The sequence below is a fragment of the Rhipicephalus microplus genome, chromosome 10, assembly GCF_043290135.1.
Source record: "Rhipicephalus microplus isolate Deutch F79 chromosome 10, USDA_Rmic, whole genome shotgun sequence".
NCBI lineage: Eukaryota > Metazoa > Arthropoda > Arachnida > Ixodida > Ixodidae > Rhipicephalus > Rhipicephalus microplus.
The window spans coordinates 9114185-9140398 of NC_134709.1; the positions used below are offsets into that span (position 1 = coordinate 9114185).

The window sequence follows — 26214 nt, forward strand, 5'->3', positions numbered from 1 at the left end:
GTGTTGCGTACATGGAAGGAAGGAAAATAGGAGGAAAAGAACGGCACAGAGGTTAACCAGCCTATAAGCAGCCGGTTTGCTACCCTGCGCATGGGAGGGGGATGGGGGAGATGAAAGATAGAGAGTAGAGAGGGAAGAGAGATAAACACAGCACACTCGGCGGCACACGCGCGCACACTCATTCTCCAGTCTTGTCTTTCGCGGTGTGTGACATTGCTGTTACAGCCGCTTGTTCAAGTCCGTGTCGCGTAGGAATTTCAGCAGAGCTTTTGTCGCCTTCTGTTGCAATGTCTTCTCTCGGGCAGTTGACAGAATAGCGTCCACAGACATTTGGCTGTTGTCGATGCGCGCAAGAACGGATGCCACTGACTGTCTCTGGATGTCATACTACGGACAGTCGCATAGGATGTGGTGTAGCGTCTCTTCGCAATGACAGGCATCGCAGAGAGCGTTGTCCGCCATTCCTATGACAAAAGAATAAGATTTTGTAAATGCCACTCCTTGCCATAAGCGATAAAGAAGGGTGGCTAAACATATATAGTATACGATATGATTAGGAGGCGCGCCGCAGTGGAGGGTCCCGCAAGTTTTGACCACCTCGTTCTCTTTGCTGCGCACCTCAGTCTAAAGTACACGGGCCTTTTGCATTTTGTCTCCACCGAGATGCGGCCACTGCGGTTGGGAATCGATCCCTTGACCTACGGGAAAGCAGTCGACCACTCTAACCTCTAGACCGCCGTGGCGGCTAGATAGACAGATTAAAAGACTTGGTTTGGCAGCATGTTTTGTTTGGCGGTACGGTCAATAGTGCATCGGCTATAAAAACAATCCTGTGCGCAGAATCGGGCGTGGTCTAAGCTAATCTAATTGACCTTTTACTGAAGTGGCTGGGACATTTAGGGCAAGTTACGAGGTCCACTTTCCGGGGAAAAAAATGTGAGTATAGCACCCTGTTTTGTGTCCTCTCCGGTCGTCTCGTGTATTTTTATTGGCGCCAACCAGTTGCTGACCGCGAACCAGGTTTGTTCAGAGCGGTCGGACAGTTCGCTTGCCCTGCCGCTACAGGGGTAGCGATGCTGGTTGCGTAACGGCCAGTTAAACTGGCTAGGGGCAGCTAGCTAATTTCGTAGGCACGAAGGTTATTCGACAGTTTAGTTCCGATTTTTATAGATCCGGGAATGTTTTTAACCAAATAATATCACTGCTTCAGAAATTAGTCGTCGACGATAGACAATGTAGATGTCACATCTACACACTCACCGGATAATGGTTATCCGGTGAGTGTGTTGTTAAAGGGGCCATGGCACCCAAGTTTCGTCCATAGTCTGTGTTGTGTGGGATAATATTTGGTTGTTCGCATACAAGCTGGAGAAATTTTAGCGAATTTCGTGGATAATTTAACTTAAAATGAATTTTTAAAACGTGCTAATGGTCCGAGAGTCCGACAACACTGGCGCACACGCGAGCCGTGACGTAACAAACCGCTTGCTCTGCGAGCGTCTGTGTTCCACCCAGCAATTTTATTAAGGGTTCACCTACGCGTATACGGAGTTATTTAGGCTTTCTTGACCGTGCTATTGAAAACTGAAGGATTTGCAGCAGCCTAACACTTAGGCTGAAGACGACGGCTGCACTCCGTGGAGCACATCGCGACATACACGTTATGACAAAATGACGCTCGCCGGCAGTGGGCGGGGCTTATAGCTGGCGACTCCTAGGGCTAATTTTGCAGTGAAATATTATTTTACAGCTTATTTTTCATACATGGATAGGTACAATAGGCTCTCTACATCTATTTTTCGATGAAAACAGCAATTTGGTGGGTGACTTTGTGATGGATCCTCTAAAAGGGGGACGACTACTGATGGTGGCGAGTAAAACTGGGTGTAACCAATGGAAGGTGGTGGTGAGGGCCTACTTGAGAGTCGCTGTACAGCGGTGGTAATTTTATTGGTCTCACAGGTCGCGTAGCGCTGTTCTATTTCAGCTTGTTGTAAGGAAGTTCGTTTTACTTAGTTCATTGACGCAGAGGTTTCTAATTGCCACAAGTTCGTTTTAGATATACAACTAGGTTAGAGAGCTGAATATAATTCGTCCTTCGTTGTTCGGACTTCTGTCTGCTCGGCCGTCAAGTCCCCCCCTCTCTCCCTCTTTCGTTCTTGACTCGCCGTCTGGTCCAGCAAATGGGCAGTACGAGCCTGGTCGTTACAGTTATTAGACGGTTATAGTTCAGTGGGATAGTGGGCTTAGCGGAATAGTGGAATTGAAATGCACATGTGCACTACGCTGAACGACCCGTATTGTGCACCGTATACGCATGCTATTTTTTCAGATTTAGCGTTACCGTGTATGCGTGGTCCACTTCGTGTACGTAAAACATCGCGGCTGTTTCGCACGTCCGCTTCGCTTGTGACGCGAGTCAAGCCTTGAAAATTAATTTTTTGTACCACTAAAGAAGCGCTACAACAATATAAGTGCAGCTGTCTTACACAGCTTGCCACAGCTGTTTGACATATACGAAGTCAAGCCAAGAGGGAATCGAAAATCAGCGTGGCCGACTATATGATGGATAGTAAGTGCGGGACTGACACTCAGGCTGCCGGAATGAAATGTTTGCAGCTAATTTGCGTAGTAACCATTGCCATAACCAAAACACGTGCTATCGGGTGATCAACGCCACCTGTGATCAAGGCTACAACGACAACAGAGCACTATTAAAACAAGGCCGGCGTCCATCCGCCATGCCAGCCACTGTAGTTGAGAGCAGGGGTGCTATTCTGGACATTGTCGAATTCCGCCGTGTTGTCAGATTCCGCCATTGATCGATGCTTATTGGCCAAGTGTGCTGCTACGACCTATCTGATTGGCTTAAAGTGTCGCCATTACAAAATTTGACAATATGGCGGATTTCGACAGTGTCCAGAATAGCACCCCGGTGGCGCTGCGCGGGTAGCGCATGTTAAGCAGGAAATTGCCAAGAAAAGGATCTAAGATAGTACTCGGGGTAGTTCCCTACTGTTTGAGGCCAGGACGAGAGTATATTGCGAACGAAGGCACATCGGGCCAAATACGAATCGGTAGACACGGTATGCAGTGCGTGTGGAGAGGAAGAGGAAACTGCCGAACACTTCATAATGTTTTGTAAAAAGCTTGACCCTATAGTTCAGGATGATGGCGCAGAGTTTTTCAAAGCGCTGGAGTTTAGGGACAGGGAGGGCAAAAAAGACTTTAAGCGGGTAGAATTCACCAGAAGGAGGTTATCTGATTGGTGGCTAAAATCAAGGCACGAGTGAAAATTAAACCCTTCACCGCAAAGTACCAGTCCTCAACTTCACCATTTAAAGAAAAAAAAAACATAAATCTAATTTTTGGTTCACAAAGTATTACGGCTTGGTGGCGTTAGCCGCCGCCTGATCTAAAGGGTACAGCCATATCAATCCAGATTTCTTTCAGAAACTTTTGTGCGTCGCGTACTACTATGTCATGAGCTCGGTAATTGAGTTTATATAGTGAAAAAAAAAAAGATACGAATTACGAATGTTTCACATGCGTGAGTCAATAACCATCCCTTTGAAAGGTCCTTGACGTCGAGATTACGCTTCTCGGTTCGAAATCGAATGTGCTGCGTTAACTCATTCGACAGAAAATATCATTTGTATCGAATTATATTAGTTCCCCGTGTGACAGCAAACAAATGAAATTACAAAAAGAATGACATCAGCTCTAAATGACATTTAGATTAGGTGTGTGACAGGGGTAGAAGTTGTCGACCTGAGTCATTGGACGCGCCAAGAATGTACGCTGTGACGTTTCGCGGTTTTCGGTATGTTGCCAGAATCACTGTTGTCAAAACCAGAATCTACAGCGATTCGCGGCTCTGCGAGTGACGTCATAGGTGACGTTTCTGCTCACACAACTCTTCCGCATGCATATTCTAAAAAAACTTACGCCATCTCCCGCTAAAGGTAACCATGTGTAGATGCGAAGCAGCGGGCGCTGACGCTTACACTGGCGGCGACGTTGATGCTGGCACTCATCACGGCGTTGTGCAGGAGAGAAACCTGTGGAAGCGCATAGCACGCAGTGATGGACCGGTGTTTTCTACTGGAACATGTCAATGGCTGCCAATGGGTAGTGAGAGACAGAAGACTACGATTGGATATGGAAACCTACAGTCCGCTTTTAGTTAACGCGCACGCTTTGACTTTTTGTTGTTCAACAACGCACAGGAGAAATGTTCCACTGGCACTACCTAGGAGGTCAAGATCCAGTGAACAGTTCTGCAGCGCAAGCAATTGTTTTTTTTTTCATCGAGAAATTCGCTAGCAGAAGCTGCCTTGGCCTGAGTCGGCGTCTCGAGGCGAGAGAGGGGAAGGGACGCGCATGCGCAATGACGGTGTAAACGCCGTGGGGAGGGGTGCCTAGAAAGGAGAGAGGGGAGAGAGCGCAAGCAGGTGGTAGGAGAGAAGTGGAGAGAGTAACGTGCAGCTGTTGGAGAGAAGGAAGGAGGAGAGTTGCGCATGCGTAGTGGGAGTGCGGACACCGCCGACGCCGCGGGACGTCACATAAGCACAAGCAAGAGATGCTTCGCATGTAAAAAAAAAAGTGGAACCCGCTCGCATACGGACTCACTAAAATTACTCTCAAACGACTTAGAATGGAATTGATGCGAGCTCGTTGGCATGGATTGGTCTGAAAAAATCAGCGCCAATTCAATCACGGAAGAAGAAACAACACACGAAGACGGGCGGTGTCCTCGTGTGATGTTTCGTCGTCCGTGTTTGAATGAACGCTGCTTTCTTCAGATGGCTCTCAGATTCACTTAGAATACTCACTGCGGGAGGTAGTCCGAGCGAGTCGACTCATGTGATTGATCTCGCCGACTTACGTTCGCATGGGAAGGAGCTCTCTGTCATACGAAAACACGTTTGATAAGATTAAAGCAGAACGGCGCAAAATACGGGACTTTGAAACACGCAGGACACAGCGCCGTGTCCAGTGTGTTTCACTGTTCCGTAGTTTGCACTGGTATGACATAACGCTTATGAAGCAAATAGCCAGCCTCGGAATTTCCCACATTTTTGCGCTGTTACGTCATAATGCCTGTGAAATATCTAGTGCGTGCCACATATTTTGCGTGGTTACGCAATGTCCATGAGCCAACTATAGCCCACCTGGGAATTTTCCATGTTCCACATTTTGAGTGGTTACGCTACAATGTCCATAAATTAACTAGCCCACGTAGTAATTCCGCCCCGTTCCCTATTATGCACAGTTATGTCATTATGTCAATGAATCAACTAGTCCACGAAAGAATTTTACTCTCGCATGTTATGTGCGTCTAACGCCGTAATGTCCATGAATAGACTATAGATAGCATGCCTATAGTTATTTCACTGTTCCATGTCATGCTCCGCCCCGTATTTTGCGTCGTTCTGTAAATATTTTCGTGAACCAACTTGTCCACCTAAGAACTCTTGTGCATTACGTTTCATGACCCACACTGTAAATCAGTTGCTTTGCGTGTTTGTAACTAACACGTGCCCTACATAATAAGGGCGCTCTGACAAACAAAAAACACCTATATCATGGGTGTTTCAAAACATCCATGATATGTGTGTTTTGGTTTGTCAAAGCACCCTTATTGTAGGGTGTTAGTTATAGACACGCGAAACTTTCTTAGGGGTGCAAACTGACTTAGAGTACTCCCCATAAAAAGCCCGCGATTTCTCCACTACAGTGAAGACCAATGGGAGCGAGGCTGCGCAGCAGACGGCGCATTCGACGGCGCAGCAGAAGGTTGCCTCTCTGGTTGTGGGACTGAGCCGCGCCAGCGAGAGCTACGCCGAGATCGCCTGGAGGCTAGAGCCCGGAAGCGCTGGCAAAGAACGCCTAGGCGACGACGACCCGGCGTCCCGACTGTCGGCGTGCGAGCTGGCGTACGGGCCCCTGGAGGACCCGTACCAGGTGGAGGTCATGTCCAACTTCATGCCCCGCGGCCCGACCTTCATCGTGAGTGGCCTGCGGCACAACACCACGTACCACTTCCACATGGTCTGCTACTGCTGCCTCACCGACGCCGCGGCGCCAGATTCCGGCGCCAACACCACGGCGAGCACCGAGACCAAGATCACATCCAACGTGCTCAGGTTCACCACAGGTCAGTCGGCAGCGAGCGACGTGATGTAGCGACGAACGAAAGCGCAAAAAATGAATTTACGGTATCAACAACAAGCTTCAATTGGTTGATTGGAGTAGGAGACGTTTATCGATATTGCTGGACAACCACGATAACAAACAGGAATGTATTTATAGAACCGGAGCCGTTATTTACGTAGGCAACTGTAAGTCTCGGGAATGGTAGCTTGTGCATAGACGGTAAAATAAGAGGTATGATTCCCGGGGTTATATGTGGTAGAACTACGATATCATTGGCGTGATATTGCGGAGCGAGAATGGGTTATGGCTTTCCTGCCCTACCCACAAAAACGTGTTGTGTGCGTATAATTTCGCTGAGCAGGGGCGAAGATATATGCCTTGGCTGGTGTATTAATGACCGCTTTGCAAAGCTCGCCCTGTCTACCAGAAATGGGACAGGGTCTCGTTTGCCGTATCACTACAAGCAATGCACGTGTGGGCCATTGCTAGGCAACACATTTATTTTGCGGAAAAGTAAAAACAAGGTGGCTCGGAAACTGGCCGAGGCTATGTGCCTACAGAAATTCGGTGATTGTTGTATCGGCGTTGCTTCCGTGACCATTTATCAGAATGAGTATATAGCTAGGTTTGTGGTTGTTGATATCAATCGATCAAGTGGTTTCCCAAAGATTGTGTAACTTTACTTTTCTCGTTCTTGTACGCATGCCTCAGGATTGTGAAGCAGATCTCTTCGATGAATGAAACTTAGTTGCGAGTGTGCGCTTGTCCGGGTTCTATGTTCTTCGTCCCGATTCGAGCATTCGCTCCAGTCTGTTCAACATCTGCCGTATACAAACTAGCCCGACTGCAGACAATAGTAATCAGACTAATTACAATGAAGCTGTGTATAGTAAGCAGCTATGTGTTTATGCTGTCATGCTTTGGAATGTAAGCCGAGAGGGACGGTTTTCGTTCTCGCTAGGTGTTTACGTCGGGGGCGACCACCAGCACCAGCATTCGTGGCCCTCTCAGCAGCAGCCGCAGTCCGACTCTCAAAGCGGTGGCGGCAGCGAGTGGCGTCAGCGGGACCCTTACCAGGGCTCGTACCACTCGGTCTACAAGCAGACCATCCTGCGCGACGAAGAGAGCAGCAGTCGCGCCGTGCCTTCCTTCAACGTGCTCCTGGGAGCGCTCACCGGCATCGTCGGCTTCCTCATCATCAACGTCACCGTAGTAATCGCCGTGCGCCGTTGTTCGCATCGGCGCATGCGCAGGAGGAGGATCCTCGTGCTAGAGTAAGTGCGCACAGGTTGCTTCGAGATATCGATATACTCCTTAAACATCGTTGCACCCATTGAGAAGTTTTTTTCCGCTGCGAAAACAGTTGAACCTTGCCCCGCCGTGGTGGTCTAGTGGCTAAGGTACTCGGCTGCTGACCCGCAGGTCACGGGATCGAATCCCGGCTGCGGTGGCTGCATTTCCGATGGAGGCGGAAATGTTGTACGCCCGTGTGCTCAGGTTCGGGTGCGCGTAAAAGAACCCCAGGTGGTCGAAATTTCCGGAGCCCTCCACTACGGCGTCTCTCATAATCATATGGTGGTTTTGGGACGTTAAACCCCACATATCTATCAAACAGTTGAACCTTTTGAGGAGTCTTCTATTGCAGTCTGTAGCAACTCAATGCATATTCTAGGCGCATTATACTGGTTACAAAAGTTACAAAAGGTAAAGATGGTTACAAAATATAAGGGCGAAAAACTTTCAGAGTAGATAATGGAAATTTATTTAATGAGTTGATTAGAAGAGCAGACTGTTTTCTCGTGAGTAGCTGTGAACGTTGTAGGTGATGGCAGATATCAACCTTATGCTTCGGTCTATGTGATCCCTGAAATCCGCTTCGGCAGTAAGACGACTCGCAAGTTATTTTGGAGAAATATTCCGGGGCGCACGAAAGCCGGCATATGGAGGCAAAATCGTCCCAAAATTGCCATATGATTATGAGAGATGCCGTTGTGAAGGGTTCCGGAAATTTCGACCAGCTGGGATTTTTTAACGTGCACCCGAATCTGAGCACACGGCCCTCAAGCATTTTCGCCTCCATCGAAATTGCGGGTGCTACGGCAGGGATTCGATCCCGCGACCTTGCGGGTCAGCAGCCGAGTGCCTTAGCCACAAGACCACCGTGTTGGGTCGAAGTCAAAGATTAAGGTATGAAGGGAAGGGCGCCAGCAAGCTACAAACGTGAGCACAAGAGGAAAGTAACGTACAGGACAAGGCTGTACTTACAATTGAACTTTATAAAACATGATATTTCTTAGAACACAGCCCCGCATGTGTAAAAAAGTCAATAGCAGAATCATGAGAACATACTATTTGAAACGCTCCACCCCCTCTTTCTTTATCTTTATCGGATGTCAACGCGTGCGCTATATGGGAAATTGTAGACTATTTTCCGCAGCGGCGCCCGGGCGCTGCTAGGTTTGATTATGGGACCTTAAGCTGGCCTCCTCTCTGCCAGTTGCTCACGCGAACTCCTTGAGCCGTGGCTGTAAGTGCCGGTAGCTGGGTTTCGAAGTCAGCATGGTAGCACCCCTGTAGACGCGCCCACCCGCCTCGATCCAAGCTCGCGCTTGCTACTCGCCCGCTGTCGTCACAGCAATAAATGAATGGTGAAATCGGCTACCGCTTCGTGCCACCTCATGCTGGGGACAAGACGTCAGGTATGTGCTGCCTTTATTAAGGAGATTAGCTGTGTTTATTTAGCGATGCATATACTATAGGCATTGCCTCCGATAAATTGAGAATGAATCTAGAAAACGCTGCAAAATACCGACGAATACACGTTGCTGTCAAAGCTTCAGGACGTAAATATGAAGCAAATAAACGCGTGAGTTGCGAACTTGAGGTCCACACAGCGCAGGAGGACAACATAAAATCGTCGCGGATGGAAATGGCACCCGTAGGTGCCGCCATGGTTACTTTCCTTACCGTGGCCATCTTTCTGTCGTGGCCTTCTGCGGCAAGTTGGTTCTAGTTCACTATAGCAGCACCACTGAACACCCGTGTCGCGTCGTCTGCTTGGCCCCACCATAACGTCTGCTTCGCTTTTACTTCCGTGCGCGCAGCCGCTACGGGGACGCCGATCGGAAAACGCGAAGCGGCGGTTGAGCAGTACTGTAGAACATAGTTTCCTAAAATTAACTAGAGGTGGCTCTGGCGCTGCGATCGTTCAGCGACCATGGGAATGTTGGGTAGAATACATATGCCTTGTCTTCGTACTTGCAGGCGGCAAATCGTACTTGCGGCTTCGTTTATTGCTGGTTACGGTTTCGTTTTAAAGAAATAGACGAACCCTTTTGAACTTCGTGACCTGATTTGAAAAGGTAAGCGTTAAAAAAATATGGCGGTGAAGCACAACCGCTGAACATTTGCTCATTTTTTGTTTCGTGGGAAAACAGCTCCAAGCCACACGAACAAACATGTAGCCAGAAGCAGGCCAGAAGTACGAAGATTAGACAAATGTGTGTACTACCCATCATTCCCACTCTCGCCGAAGCGCCGTGCGTTGCAGCTCCCGTAGACACTAGCGCCAGAGTTCCCTCTAGTGTATATTAGGAAACTCTATGCTATAGAAGGCCTCGGCAGAGAGACGGCCATGGCAAAAAGAAGTCCGCGGTGTTGTAGCGCCATATAAATTTAAATGAGCAAACCAGCTGCGGAAAACCGTCTGTAGATTCGCCAGGTACAGGAATTCTTTATGCACCCAAGGTTGACTGACACGTATTTCAGCGCCCCGCTTCGTGAGGTGTAAAGCTTCGCATGTATCTCGCTTCATTCTATTACGTTCCCTCCGTACAATCGAGACACTGCCATTTTGGCAGTCTCTAGATTGTAGGGAGTTAACGCACTCTTTCCTTCGTGCCATGTATCAACAAGCCCCAAAAATCACACCGCTTAAGGAATTCAGGTCACTTCCTTCGAAGCGCGCGTATCCGTGAATGGGCGTAATTTCCCAAAGCTCCGAACAACTGCATGCCTCTTAATCATATCGTTGTTTTGGCTCATCAAACCTGTCAAACTTATTTTATTATTAAACACTTTAGAATCGTACGTAATAGGCCACAATGCACGCAGTCACCGCTCCTTTGGCACTTTATCCGGGCGTGGCGCCGTCGCAATTCGATGATTAATCGCCGTTGGCCGAAGCATCAAGTTCTGTACCGGGTGACTCCACTCTTCTGGACTTTACATTTCGACGATAGCGCCGGTCACCCCGCTCAATGTTCCCGGGTCGACCTCGGGAGGATTAATGCGATCATGGGGCGTTCCAGCGTTCGAGGAAATCTCTTCGCCCGCCATGCTTCGCCTGTAAACCAGCAGCGTTCCTCGAGAAATCGTTAGTGTCAGTAGAAGCTGGTGGCTGTGCGGGATCGCTAAGTGTTCCCAGCAGTGTTTTTTTTTTCTTCCTCCAAATTTTTTGTTGGTCCTGATGCTTTCCCGCCCCCTCTTTGACTGTAGACAGTTTCGCAATTTGCGGTTTCCTGGAAGACGCGCAGGGAAGTTTTCCACTTCCACTCACTGTTAGCATCCCGCATTGCATTCCGGTGAAATATCGCGGGGCCGTTGATCGTTTCCTTTCTCCGTAACAGACTCATCACGAAAGCAGCTTTTTCTCCTCGTTGTGTTTTTGATTACGTTTTTAACTACCTCGGCTGCGTACGAAGCTGCGATGCTCGCTTAGACACTGCGCGTTTCGCGTGGCTCACAAGTCTGCGCAACCGTTGCGTGTATTTCAGTAATGCTTGGTGCTTTCTCGGCTCCTCTCCTTGTTTTTATTTTGACGTCTTTGGCTACAATATATAGCTTTTCCCGTAAGATCATTCTGTGAAGACGAGTGGAAGGAAAATGGACGCGCGGATTCCTCACCTGTTCGTTGTTTAGCCGCAAAACGTACTTTTTTTTTTTTACTCGGAACGTGAATTTCTTTGCTTCCAAGAAAACGGAGCTTCTTCTTCTGTGGCTTCTCGCGAACATTTCGCCCGTCGTTTGTTCCTGCATTTTTTCACACTTTTGCGTCTTTCTACAGTCTATCAAATGTTTGTTGTTTTGTTTTTTGGCTGTCTCATTGGCCGTTTATGGATTCGTACTTCCCGCTGGATTGATTGTTTGCGTTGGCCGCTCGCCCCCTTGAGGGTTCGTTCTCACAATCGTCAAACGCCCTGTTTCGTCATCGTGACGTCACCGGTTTTCGTCAGGGGAGAGGATTTTCGACCCGTTTTCTCTTCAAAGAACCAACGGTGTGACGGTGACGTAGAGCGATGCTTTCTGCGGTATAAATGCGCGCCCACATGCGCGAAAAGAAATCTCGCGCGCTGCCGATTACTTCCGCCGATTTCCGATTCCTCGGGGCGTTCTTCGCCGAACTCGCCATCTTCGCTCGTTCGGACAAAATATTCCTCGCCCTTCCGCCGCACCAACTCCGTTTCCCGACTTCGTGACTTCTCCTTGCCGTATAAAGCACTCCCTCCTGCGTGTGGGTGTGTGTTTTGTAACTACATCGCGGCGGGCTCTTTCTCGCGATTCTCTTCCTTATCTCGGCGCCTTCGATTTGGCCGTTCCCCTCCTTCCCGCCTCTCCCACTTTCCGTTTTTTTCCTTTTTCGTCATTGCTGGAAATGCCTAGCCTGCGGTGCCGAGTAGCGCGTACTACGAGTCGCTCCGCTTGTGTACGCCCTCTTCTCGCGGTCGACTGTCGTGCAAAAATACGTGTAGATGCGGAGAGATATAGAAGCGCCTTGTTGGTTCTGTCGGTTTGCGTACTTGAGTGAAAAACTCGCCAAGAAAGGCCGTTTTCTGATAGCAGGCAGTCATTAAGGCCTCTCCCCAACGATTATCTGCATAAGTTTACCATAAATAATTCTTTGTCATGGTAGGCGCTCGACAAAAGGAAGAATTTGAAAAAGGACGCAAAGGAAACATATATGTCCGGGGTATATACCACTGCCTCTTTGAGGCGAAGGGTTTGATTTAGTAGTTTTGCCAGTCTAACATGTAATCACCCCACTTTTTTTTTAATTGGCATCACACGCCGTGTATAGTATGTGAAACGGCGTTTCTTAATTTCGATTATCACCAGCGGTTCCGCGTTTTTTATTGTCGAAACGTTAGCGTCGACACGGTCACTGTATATAGTGTTATTGCTAAATTGTCCCTGTAATACTTTTTCACCATGGCAAGTAAATGTTGCCGATTGGTAGTCGAGGCTCCTGGGAGCACGCGAGCCAAACGTTGTAGCGCTGCGCTGACCTGGCAATCTGGAGACGCTCGGTGAATTCCACGGCTTACGTTTGTCCCGTCAGCGAACTTCTCTAATCCTCTTCCGATCTTCACTTTTCTCTCTTTTTAATCCCTCCTTGTCCCTTTCCTTGTGAACCACTTGTGAGGTGTCCCACTTCGCTTGAGACTTTAAAATTTTTTTTCCCCTGGCAATCTACATTTAACTCTCAAAGCTAGCTAGAATTCATTCCCTCCCCTTTCTCCAAAGTGATGCCATATACCTGAAATTCACAGCCATTGGTTTATTTGAGCGTCATAAGCTGCATAGTTACCACTGCCGCCGCGGGAGGCCGCCACGTGTTTGTGATCGTGATCACATTGAATGTACGCACGTGCGTTCGAAAAAAAAATTCAACGTCATGACGTGCGCGTGACGTTACTTTTATCCCCCGTGCCATCCCTCCCTGCTTATCTTGCAGCGCGCTCGTGAAAAGAGACGCGGCAATTAGAGCGTGCGACTAATATCTATAACTGCGCCCGCGCTTAACGGATTCTAAAAAAAGATTTTTTTTTCGTTGTCGATTCGCGAAGCCATTCGATGGTTTCTTGCAAGAGTGTTGCAGGGTTTTTCAGCCGAGATCGCCTATGAAAAGTAGATGTAACCAGACCTCGTTTTGTAATGAGCTACATATGCTGTTGTTTGTGTCTATCACCAGGTACTCATTGACCCGTATGTGATGGCTGGCTGAGCAAATGCCACTGTTGTCTCTCTTGTTTTTTTTTTGTTTCGCGCAGTTTTTGTAGTTATGCCTTACCAAATCGCCCAGCGCCCTCTTGAGCTGTATTCTTAGTTGTATGGGCATATAGTTGGCCCTGGTCGCGTGCGCGTATGTAACGTGTTTACGGATTCGCGGTGCGCCTTTGGTGGTGTGAATATTTGGGCAGCATTACAACTGCCAGTTCCTGGGCCATCGGCGCGATACATTTTCGACAGTTTACATCATAGGTGCCCTACTCGACCCTTGCTTAGTGTAACGATGCCAGCGTAATTTCGTCGGTAACGTAAGCTAACAGTGCTCATGTTATCCCTCTCCCGTTTCTCGTTTTTTATCTCTTCCAGGGATCGAGACAACGAGGACTTCCCGTATCTTCGCCCGCTCGAGTGAAGGGCGCGCTTCGATTGGTCGCCGGAAGCGCCTTCGTGGTCTCCTAACCGCGACGGTCGTCTCTTCGCCGGGCAACTCCCGCCCGGCAACCGCTGACGAAACGAAGAAACCCAGCATCTATATCAGCGTCTGGACGCATCGCAGAAGCATATCACAACGCGTTAGTTTCTCCCCGTTGGACTTTTCTTGCGGAGAGCGCTATGCACCCACCGTTTGGTCCCGGCTGTGTACGATCGTGTGTGACCTCGTGTTGACCTGCGCGTGTCTCGTATAGTGTCGTTAAGGGACAATTAAGAAAACACCGAGGCGCGGCACCGGTTGTAGTACCGGGCGCATTGCGGCATCCGCGCGGACCGGGACAGCTGTGATGTTCCGCCGGCTTTAGGAAAGCTCGACTCCCGCGGTTGCAACGTTTCGGTGTGGGAAGGAGATAGAGCGAAAAGAAAGGTTCCTCGAAAGTTAATCTCTAGTTGTGCATAGTTTAGGTTAGTCGCAGTGTTATGCCCGATCCGTTGAGTTTGTGTGCACTGATGCTTCCCGAATGACGCAACGCCGTAAAAGTGGACGTGCGCAGCATGCAGCAGCGCGGGTAGCGGTAAGCTTGTGACGTCGAATTCGACCACAGTTCGTGTTTCAGTTATTTCTACTCGTACTTTAAAATTTATTTGTAGGTTACTCAGGAGGCTTGTTAAAAAGCGCTGCTAGCGACGATATATAACGTTGTAGCTTGCTTTTTCTTTCTTCGTTTTCGACAATCGTACTATACGAAAACCACTTATTTGGGTTATAATGCAGCGTTACAAGATGTCGCTAACAGCGCTGATCCTGCCGCCCGCTTCTCCCTCGTTCTGGCACATTGTTTCGGTTTTTTGCAGAGAGGCCAGTACTCTGGTCAAGTGGTGGCCTGGAAATTTGTTCCATTGATATTCGTTTTTTGTGGCGCCGCCGTCTATGCTTCGTCATTTGCTCGCAAATTTCACAAGCGTGGCGCACACGTTGAATACGAAAGACGGGATTTCTAGCAATATTTATATAACCCGGCTAGCGTTTGCTTGGCTTATAGATGAGTTAAAATATTTGCCGTTTCTGTCGTTTTCGATTGGTCGGTGTTAGTCTTAGCCTTGAGCTATGAACGAATGATGTTGTAACGCAGCTGGCAGGAACTGGCACAGTTTGGGATAAGCGTTGTAGCTGTTAATTGATGGAGTGTACTGCGATTAAGTGTCGTGCGTAAGGGTATACTACGTCGCTGTTTCGCCCATTTTTAGTGTTTGACATTGTTGAACATCCGCCGGTTCGATGCGAGAAGCAGTGTGGCGTGTCGATACCTTTATGCAGACATTGGAGGGCAGCGGGTGATCGATGTTAGGCCGCGGTTATGGAAAAGTGGTGTAGATCATCGCAATGATTGTTGTTTTGGTGCCTGTTTCGACATGAAAGCGAATGTCTTTTAAAGGACGATCAACCGAAGACGCACAGTTTTCTCATTCTGTTTGCAGTTAAAAGGTTGCAGTTTTTGGGAGTGGCGCGTTTGTAAGAACAAGTTCTGCGAGCTGTTTCGAAATCTTATTTTTCTGGGAGTACACGTACCAGTAAAATAGCGTATATTGCTCGCAGTGGTTCTAAAGAATTGACTTGATTGATTTGTGGTGTTTAACGTCTCAAAACCACCATATGATATGAGAGACGCCGTAGTGGAGGGCTCCGGAAATTTCGACCACCTGGGGTTTTTTAACGTGCACCCAAATCTGAGCACGTGGGCCTACAGCATTTGTGGTTCTAAAGGTGTTTTAATTCCGGAAACGAACTTTAAAGGCACGCTAAAAAGAAAAACGATTTTCTCATGCTAGTAAACTAATTTTTCGAGATTCCGAAAACACCATACTCGTCCCGCGAAGACGCTGGGCAAGCGAGAAAACACGCAAAACAAAATCGCTGGTGTCGACGCCACTTTGAGATTTCAGAACCTAGCACCGTGAGGTCATTGATTTTCATGACTTCGTTCTTAATCAGTAAAAATTAAGTACGTTGTTTTCCGTGGGGACTCGGTATTAACATACCAATTTTCAGGAAATTCAATCGAGCCAAAATAGGAAAAATGCGCTATGAAACCCCTGACGTCATGCGCGGAGACTTCAGCGCGAAATTTAAAAATCAAACCTTGACCTTCATTTTATTCTATATTAATAAACTCACGGCTGTGAAATTAATGACGTTACACCTCTCAGAGCATATATAGTTTATCAATCTAAACCTATTCGATGTCTCACCTTTAAAGATGGATAGCTACGAGAAAGTTTTTTGGCGCAGGCAAGAGGCGAGAAATTTAAGTGTGATTTGAGATACGTTCACACAAACCTTGGCGTTCATGCAACGGTAGCGGATCGGGCCTCGTGAGCATCGGGTCGCGTCAACTCGACTCGCTGTCGTCGGGTTCACAGAAGCGAACCCTTCGAAGGCCGCCAACTTTATAGGTGGTGATAGATTAAGCCGCCCAAGTGAGTTGTCACGCGAATATATATTCCGCGTGTTTTGTCTTGTCGATTGTAATGTTGAGAGATATTTCAGAGGAATAGCTTGTTATCGATATGACACAGTTTATACAACTATGTCGGAAGGTTGTGCTGTGTTGTTTGATCGGCGCTTGCTTTGATCGGCGCCCGTAGTCACAAAATATGTGCCCGACAAGTCTGGTTTGGGGCCTTTTACGTGAGTCGTAGTAGCCGCGGCATATGCAATCGTTCGTAATATTCGCGTGTTCATGTCACGCCTCTATGGCGCTGTTTCATTTGTGCACTTTAACGAAGTCCCGCCTAAAGTGCTAGATATAGCCAGTAAACCGGCAGGCTTTTTTTTTGTCTGATGTCCTGGATATAGCCAGAATTTAACCAGGACCTGATTTAGAGTGTAGCCATACCACAAAGAAGTGAAAAAAAGAAAAATCCATATGTCCTAGAAGGCAGCTTTTTAAAGTTTTTACTGCTCGTGCATTGTCACTTTAAAAGTGTCACAAGTCACATTCGTTCTGTCTGTGCCATGATTTCACGTCATGTCACGTAGGGTGGGGATTTCATTTCGTGGCTGTTGCCAGTGCCATAAGATCCCCAGAGGACTGTGGTGCCAACGGTGTCCAGCATTTGGCACACACTGGCCTTGCTTTCAGCGTTGCCATGGATACGACCCTCAGCAATATGAAATTGGGTGCCTTCGGGCGTTATTTATTTCATTTCCCACCGCGGAGGCTGTTTTGTGTTAGTTGGTTTGAACGTCTGTAGTGCCGGCTTGTCGGCTCATTTGCTGGAATAGGTAAATAAATTAAACCAAGGTAATATGACTGCATCTTCTTGGAGCAGATAGATAGATAAAGCGAGATAAACGAAGAGGAAATGCAGGAAAGTTAACCAAGCTTTGGATTGTTTGGCTACCTTGCACCTGATGCCGAAGAAAGGGGGAACTATAGAAAGGAAAGAAGACTAAGAAAGAGATGGATCAGCAGCTAGCTTGAAAATGGAACTCATTTGGCGAACGCCTTGGTTTACGCGGGCAAGTTTTAAAATCTGCAGTTGCATCGCAGCTTAAGTCCGTCGCGTTTTCCTCAAACACACACAGAGAAGTGTCGCACCTCGAGAAGTTTAGCAGCCCACGTTGTTTCATCGTATCTTAACATTGCTGTCGGGTGTGGTGTCGTCGCACGAATCACGAGGCAGCTACAAGTGTCACGAAATCAGCTTACTCGCTTCCGGTGTTAGCGAGATTGCCGGTTCGCTGTCCTCTGCGGCGGACGCCTGCTCTGATGAAGAAACGATAAGACGGTCGTGTACCACTGGTCAAGTGAACGAGTAAGAACATCAGCCATTGAAAAAATTAAGGTAGAGCTACTAGACACGTCGTTCTCTCACTAGACGAACAAATTTTGCGCCTTGTGGGAGGCACAAAAGTGTGTAATTGTTGCGATGAACATTTGGAAGTAAACATGAGCACGATTAATTTTAGAAGTATGCTACATGTTATTAACAAAACGAAATAAGTGTTTATTGGAGCCGGGCAATGCTGTCTGCTTGAGAAAGAGAGAAAAATGTAGGAATATCGTCTCTAAAGTGCTTCTGTTCATAAGCGACGCCTCTGATCAGTGTTAGGCCTGTTGTTTATCTTGATGACGTCACGTCACGTGAGCCGCGGTCAAAAAGTTGTCCAGGATGTGTGGTCACGTGGTACTGCTTTCGTAAGCTACCTTACAAAGTAATCAAGATTGAATGCGTCCAACTGTACGTTTTCTTTTTCTTCTCTCATTTTCAAAGATACTCTGTTCAGCGACGACAAAGGTTAACTCTTAAACCACGTTACCAGTCACACAATCTTGCCATAAAGTTTTAGGTACGCCTTTGACGAAAGGTCATTAAAGTAGGAGGTTCGGTATCGGTCGGTTAAGAGTTTTCACATCGTGAGCACTTCGAGATTTAGTAGCATTGTTGGTCATGAAGATTTTTTCTCGTCAACATTATTGTGGCTGCGTAGTGACATGCAAGCAGTCGTCCGAGAGCTTTTGTGCACAATAATACCTCGATATTTCACCTTCTCTCATCGCAACCGAGCTTATACTCTCGTGTTTTAAGAAGTGTTAATTTATTTTTTCATCGTTTTTTACATGTATCTCGCAACTCATATTTCGTAAGCGTATTTTTTCTACTCGATCACTACTTAATATTTTGGCGCCCTCATTTGTGGCACACTTTTTTTTTTTACGTTAGCCAGTTTGCCCTTTGAAGGGGTACTCACACAAAATTTCGTGGTTGAGACAGCCTTCGAAATCTGTTCCCGTGAACATGTGTGTATTGTCTATCGAATCTCAACAGTAAATACAGCTTGGGAATCAATTTATAAAAAAAAATAAAGTTCGCATGCGTGATCTAGCGCTATACGCCGCACTTCGCGACATTGACATCATTGAAGGTGAGCTGAAGGTGCCGTCCAGCTTTCGGTATTCCACCACTTCTACTGAGATCCAAGCTGACGAAGCTAGAAGGATGACGTCAAAGTCGTCATTGCCCTTTGGCTGCGCTTGTGCCGGCACGGCGGCTGTCGCGAGTTCGTTCATGTGGCGATCATGTGGGCATCTCGAGAAAGTTTTTGCCAACAGGCGACGATGATGCCGATGACGACAAAGACATCGCGCTGCACCTGCCGCGTGCGAAAGACCATACGAGCAACGCGGAAGCGCGTCACAGTTCTGTGTGCTGTTTCACACGCTAGATGGCGTTAGTTGCACCCGGCGGCCTTTCGTTCTCTGAGCTCGCGCAAACCGAAATTGAGACTCGTCGGTAATAAATACGCTGTGATTAATTGTCTGTCGCGCGTTGCAACAAGCTATGTGTCATGTTATGACTAATACGCGCCCAGCAACATATTGCAGCAAAAAAAAAAAAAAAACACTAGACGGAAATTTTTGTGTCAGTAACCTTTTAATTATTACACGAGTGCATATGTTTGTGAACTTGTGTATATGTGGTGAGCTGCCGCAGAGTTTCGTATCGATGTGGTAGTTCTCGTTTCGACGACTTCACATAAAAGTTGAATAGAGTGCCGTTAAATTCTCATTGTGTGTGTTGTGTCCCCCATACGCCGAAGGACTTTTAGCCCACGAATTTTTCTTTTTTTTTCTTTTGACATACTATTTTTTTCGCACAGTCGTTGTTCAGGGACCAAGTCCATCATAGAAGAATATATCATCTAGCGTAGAGTGGCTGTTAGTTCACAAAACTAGGCGCAGCACTAGCGAAATGGGCTTATACGTGCGATACGTTGTAATTTCTGTGCTGTTTTTAATTAACGCTTAATCGGAGGCAGGCGAGGTCCAGCTAACCTTGCTTCAGAGCTCATGAGGCAGTTACCTAGTTAGATGCGGCAAGAGGTTCCTGCTTTGAAAAAAAAAAAGATGTCCGGGATTTTATACTATTTTTTGTGCCAGCAATGTTTATTCTACTCCTTGGGTTGGCGGTACCAGGAAGAATTTGTTAAGCCTACTATTGCCGCGTGCAGTATCGCTTCGTCTTGGCTATATTGTGGTCAATAAGGGTGAGATGAAGATTATAGTTTTGTTTGAATGCATACTGCATTGGTAATGAAGAAAGCCCATTAGTGTTTGTGGATTGCGAGGCTTTGTGGTTTCAAAAGGAAAAGTCCTGGTCGGGGATTCGGACCCAAGACCAGCGCGTGGCAAGGGCAACCGCCCCACTGGTTAAGTAGACTGGCCTAGCGGCTGTAAGCGTGTCGACTAAAACATCCAGAATCGCAAGCCTGTGGTTTAGCTTAGCGCGTTGCTCGTGAATGTCCTGGTTATCTGGTCAGTGCGACTTAGTCTGTTCGGCCCGGCCAGTGCCGCCCGGGCAGCTCAGTTGGTCGCATTGCTTAGCTATGAAACTTGTCTTTGTAAAAAAAAAAAAAAAAATCCGCAAACGTAGGCGTGATCGTGACTCCATGCTGTGTTAAAATAGACCCGTTTCGTAATTGCACCTCGATCTTGCAAGTCTTCACAGTACTTTTCCTATGCGTAACTCCAATACTCCTTGGGCTCCTTTGACCATGCTTCCGCTACGTCATGTCATCAATTGCTCAGCGCGTCGTGGATTGGGAGCTTCGATTTTGCTTGAACAATCAAGAGAAGAAAAAAAAAAAAGAAGCCGCATCCTTCGCAGTACTCGTGTCGCCGTTGACTTGCACTCTGGAGCGTGTCCGAAGCACGCGCAGTACTGGCCGTACCACCGCAAAGTAAAACGAAACCATTCTCGTTACCAGCGGCGCGCCGCGGTATCAACGCAGAATCGGCGCATCACTTCGCCGGCTATCGGTCACGTCGACTCGGAAGGAACTCTCTGGTTATTACCGCGCTAACTTCTTCCGTTGTTTTGCCTCGATGTCGTGCACTGCGTTTCGTTTCCATTTGCATTCTGCTGTGGCGCACTAACCAGGGGAAAGCTATGCATGGATAAAACTCGTCCACCTTAACGTGTCCTCGAGGCGTGCCGAATTTACACTATCGTAAGTCGACTTTCATGAAATTTGACCCCCCCCCTCTCTTTTTTTTTTTAAAGATCGCACAGCAAAAGAAAAATGAAAACTGAGTACAGCTGACGAGTCAAGCGCCTGTCTTATTACTGACTTCTCTTTACGTGCCCTCGTAAAAAAACAGTGCAGGAATAGTTTAAGATCAACAACTCCGAAATGTGTTTTATATCGCAACCAAGAAACGTGAATTATGTAGGGCAAAGGTGGTTTCACTGCAGTGCTTGAAAGCTATGCAAATAATTCAGCTTAGTTGATGAGGGGGTACGGGTTGCACACGAGCAAATATGTTCTTTGTTACAGGTGAAGCCGGAATGTAACAAAAGTAATGTCGTAGCCATATCGCAACATCTCGGATTTTTGTTTTGTCCCGCCGTAACTGCCACTGCTAGTTTCGGTTTCGAATGTACCCGAACTTTGGATTTCAAATTTTGTTAATAAAAAGGGCTATACCTACAATTGTGCGAATACGGTACTTTGTAAGTCGGGCGTATCAGAAGTGTTAATGCTTGATGACTGCCACAGATAGTGGGAAATGGCTAATGAAATCCAGCTTCCACTTTATGCAGATGCCAAGGAAATCATAACGTTGGCGATTGGTGTAATGTATTACGTGACATTAGAGCTGTGTACAAAAAACATTTGTTTGTGCTAAATATAAAGATTACTTTAAAGTTGTGCATAACGTCTTTTTATTGCACTCACCTATTTGACTAGAAATATGTCATTATCGGTGCACGTGACACGCACGTACGCACGTGACAGGGGGTGTAAATTAGCATGTGTCGAGTGGCAAATTTTGTACGACATAATTTAGGAGTCGTATGGGTAAAATGTTTCGTTTTTAATTAAGCGATGATCACATTTTATTGTGAAGCGTCTGAACAAAACAACAAAAATGCTGCAGTCTATCAGCCATGCTGTGACCTCTTGAAATATTTAACACATTTTATTTTTGCATTCTCCGCTTATAGGTCACCCTGTGCTGAGTAAATTCCGATATGGCTCATTCTGCCAGTATAGCATAAAAAAGTTTGGGCTACGAGATTGCACTCGTGCATTCTTGGAGTATATTTAATATACTTATTTCGTGATCCGTTAATAGACGTTTCTCTGAAGTACTATACTAGCCATATTTCTCAGAAAATGATTGGGGTAAGGTTACACCAATCAACCTATTTCAATTGACACATCACTAGCTTTTAGTTTTAATATTTTTATTTTCAGTGCATGGCTCTCTGTGTTTTTTGTTTGAGCTTAATGTTTCAGATCCGCGAACGCGCACACAGAAAAGAGGGGGGCGCATTTTTTGTGAATCTTTCCATCTGCATCGTTTCAGCTGTGACACCGAGCTTATGTTTGAACACTTGTTGTACAAGTCATCAAAGTAACGCTGAGGTGCTGGCGCTACAGGCTTTCACTCTCTTATCGTCATTTCTCACCGTTCTCTGCACTTTATTCGCTGTTACTTGTATAATTGGATAGAAGCGATGCGTTGAGTGATGATGGAAGTCCAGGCGAACCTTCCCGCTTCTTTTAGACACTCCCGTTGCTTATGGTTATCGCAATGACAAAGTGCTTTTTATTGCACAACCATCGTAATCGCCCCGTTGTTGCGTCAGTGTCCCGTTATAATGGCATTATGAAGTATTTAGCGTTAGATCGTCCGATGGAGTTTTGCAGAGCGTTCGTGTTTTTTGCCTGTTGCGTGTACAAAGCTTTTTTTTTTTTTCTGAAGCGCTTGCTTCCAGCCCATCACTCTTCGAGCTATACATGACGTGTGAAACGTATGCTGCGGCGACTTTCCTTTAGGCCTTGGCGTATGTTCTCGTCTTATTTAGTGTGTGCTTTTTGCCGTCTCACGAAAATCGTGCAGAATTGTTGAAGTGACGAGGCGCTTTGAAAGCTTATAATTGATCCATTTTTCGTAAGAAACTGTACAACACATAAGTGAAACGTGTCCCTACAAAATTAGTGAAGCGTGGAGCGTAAGTAGAGAAATAAGAGTAACAACCAGAATTTGCACAGTCTTTTCACTGACGTAACATCTGTGACGGAAATGACGTCAGTGAAATCTCGGTCGACACCGACATAACTCTTGCGTGTTGTGTAGACCACGTGTCCTCGGAACGGCACACTAAAGTAACGGCGTAAGGTGCAGGAGCAGCTTCTGAAAAGCCGGTCTTACACCGTTTGAGGAAGCTTACTGCAAGTGCTCGGCACATAATTTAGTGGTTTAGTGTGCACGCATTTATCGAAGTACAGTCGGGTGTGACTTGATATAAAATAGACAGTGTGAGGGATACTATGGGAACTTTGTTTACGTAGACACAAATTCCCCAACGTACCATGTCCGAGTCGCAAAAAATTCGCTGGTCCACGTGAACCTCGGAATCGCGAAAACTCTGCTTGCGCATTCGCTTCTTTGTATTGGCTGGTGCCTGCTGTCGCTCCCACAAGTCTGCACGCGTTTAGTGAGACCCAGTGTATAGTCTTTTTACTCCTACTTTCTTGTTTTACTCTTAAGAAATTGGCACTGTGTTGCGAGCCACTTCTCCGGTGAATGCATGCCCTCGTGTAGTACTTGTTTGTACGAAGTGGTCCAACATTCTAAATACAAGGACGAATGCATCACCGGTGTTGCGTAATAACTCATGCTTGTGTGTGTCGTGTTTATTTTGCGTATCCAATACTCTTTCTTTAGAAGTGCGTCCGTCTGCCACAGTGACCGCATCGCCGAATAAACAGTGAAGCGCCAAGTAACGTGTGTAGTGCGGTGAACTCAGCGGAACGTCTTCCAATGTATTTGTTTTTCTCGTGCGGTAACCTGTTTGTTTGTGATGTTTTGCCTACGCTTTGTGTTCTGGTCCTGTGACAATATGACCCAGTGTCATTTGAAGCGTGACTGGGCTTCCACGGTCGATAGGGCAGCAGAATCAGCATTAGATAATTGCCAAATTGTATGGTATTCAGTCTGTTGTGCTGTATGTTGTGTTCATATGAATCGTACATTAATTCACTCGCAAGTTTTGGTGGGTTGAGCTCAAAACGCGCCGTCGATAAGGTTTCGCTGACAAAACCGCACATAATATGGTATGCGCCATCGGCAGCGTTTTTGTAAAATTGAGGTTAATATTTGTATTCTGTTCGACTTCGGCCTGGTTTATTGATTATTACTACTAGCAGGCACGAAACGTCGGATAATAATAATGTTAGCAAATATATAAAGACATGATCGCAATTTCATGCCGTATTTTTAGACCCACTTCAAAGATAAGTGTCAAAAAAAAAAGCGAGAAACGGGAAAAATTGCATTGAAGTCGTTTTAAAGTGAAAGCGCAAGTCAAGTATCTGGCTTCAAAGTGCACAGATGAAGGCCCAACGTAATTTGTTGTTTCGTTTTGTCATGAGTGTTTTTGAAAATCGTTTTTGACGCTTGTAATATACCGCTTCCACTAACTCTCAGCTATCTGTAATGTCTCAGCATAACGTGTGCGATGTCCGTATACTTCTTTATGCAACATGCGACGACTCCTCGTGACGAACCCTTTTGCAGGTATCTCATTAATGTCGAGAGAAAAATACACGTGGACACTGACGCGTCGCGTGAGGGCATTTGTTGACTGCAATATCGGAGTTGAACACTGAGAACGTACACATGACAGCGTAGCCCCACTCCAGTCTTACGTTGTACATGGTACGGTTTGTGCGCTATGACCGCGACTGCGGGATTTAGGCTAGCGTTCACTTAGGCGTGGCACATATCCTCTGTGTATGTAGTATGTAAACGTGACCTGTACGCATGCTGAATTTTTTGGTGATCTGTTCTCAGTATAGCGACTGTATCACTGTAGAAGGCGTTATAATCGTGTTCTTGTTCGCATTTTATCTCAGTTCTCTGAATGTTTCCGGGTTGAACCTCGCAAGCTGACTTGTTTACCGAAACTCGATAGTGTGATTTCCTTATCTACGTCCCGTGGAAGCTGTTAACTTTTGTCGAAATCATTTCGGACGACCAGAGCTGTACTGTTGTCAGTATGCCTTATTATCGAGGGATGATTTGTTGGCCAAACTGTGATTCCAGAGACGCTGAATAACACAGTGAATGTTGCGGTTTTATGCCGTTAAAGCCCACGTAGCAATACTCCTCCGTTCTGACATCTAGCGATCCCCTCTATTGTGTTTGTTGTGATCCGCGTTGTCAGACCAACAATCTGTTGTCTCGTGCAGTTAGACTCGAAAACACAGAAACATGCGTTTTTTTTTTTTAGATTTTCATGGTGTACTAAAGCAGCACCTAACAGTGGCAGTACAAGGTGGTTTTCGGCGGAGATCAACGCTTGTATCCCTTTCCAACTGTTTGCCGATCTACGCTGTTGCCGTGGGCGCGCACGGATTTGTACAAATAAAAGGAATTCTGAACCGACTGTGTCTTTTCTTTGTTTTTTAATGTACGCGGGAAGTCAGTATACTCACTGATAACAGTAGCGCATCCTTATCAAACGCGAAGATCGCCCGTCTTAGTCCAGCGTCGACGGGGTTGAAGGATGAGAAAAAGAAAATCACGCGATGACGTCATCATACGACATGATGATGACGTCATACATCATCAAAATTTGTGGCTTCGCTGTGAGGTTATGTCACATGTTCTCATCACGTTACACCGTACCATGCTCAAAGGCGGCCCTATCGTGGAGGCCGCCTTTGACAATAGTGAACTGGAATACATTCTAGTTCATTATAGCGAAATCATGCTATGTGCACAAAGCTTTCGGAGGGTGGCCCGGTTCAGGATCATTACATAATACATATTTGGTGACTCGATGCGGGCGCCCTCTTAGGAGGACAACCGCCGTCGCAGGGTGCTTACTGGTTGCCGGACGTGCTTCGACTGCGGTGACCCTTGCTTGCAGTAGCTGCTCGCATTCGTCTTCATTGCTTTGTTAGAGCAGAAGATAAGCAAGACTAAAGATACAGTGGTGCGTCCACCAACCCGAGAAGATTAGCGAAGCGACAATGATTCTTACTTTTTTTTCGTTGCAATAGTTGACAACGGTGGACAACTGCTCGTCGTCGTCGTAGTTGCACCGTCACTGTGAGCTTGACGCAGTCCTGTTTACGTAAGAACATAGCGAAATGAAAGTGAAGAATGCGAAGGAAGTACGTTTAAGCACGAATGGCCGCCATCCTTACGACCATTGACACCATTACGCGGGAGCTACGCAATTATACTTGGCGGCAAACTGTGTCGCTCATGGATCAGGTACTAAAAACGAAGACTTCCGTGCGAAGTGCTAAACGAAGGAATTTTCGGTGCCATTTTTTGGTGACGGCGCGTTCTACATCCGCGGGTAATGTGCATTTTAGTGCTGTATACTCGCACGAAAGTATTCGCCAACTATTTTTAGCCTTTCTGCGGCACCCGACGACCACGACGGCAGCGTAATTTGGCTCGCAAATTAAATGGTGCCAGCATTAACCTTTGAAGCCTGGATGTGCCGACTTAAAATGGTTCGCAAGAAATCGCTCACGCCAACATCGCAGCGATTTACGCCCGCGAATTTTCACATAGGGAC

The 26214-nt window shown here is 46.8% G+C and overlaps 1 protein-coding gene across 1 annotated transcript in view; it reads left to right on the top strand.

The window, feature by feature from the left end:
- Nucleotides 1–25065, top strand: part of LOC119181130 (uncharacterized) — a 34920-nt gene extending 9855 nt beyond the window's left edge. The window contains exons 2-4 of the mRNA XM_037432313.2: nt 5741–6160; nt 7121–7433; nt 13534–25065. Of these exons, the coding sequence (XP_037288210.2) occupies nt 5741–6160; nt 7121–7433; nt 13534–13579 (779 nt within the window). The 3' untranslated portion in view covers nt 13580–25065. The remainder of the gene's footprint in view (nt 1–5740; nt 6161–7120; nt 7434–13533) is intronic.
- Nucleotides 25066–26214: the final 1149 nt, after the last annotated feature.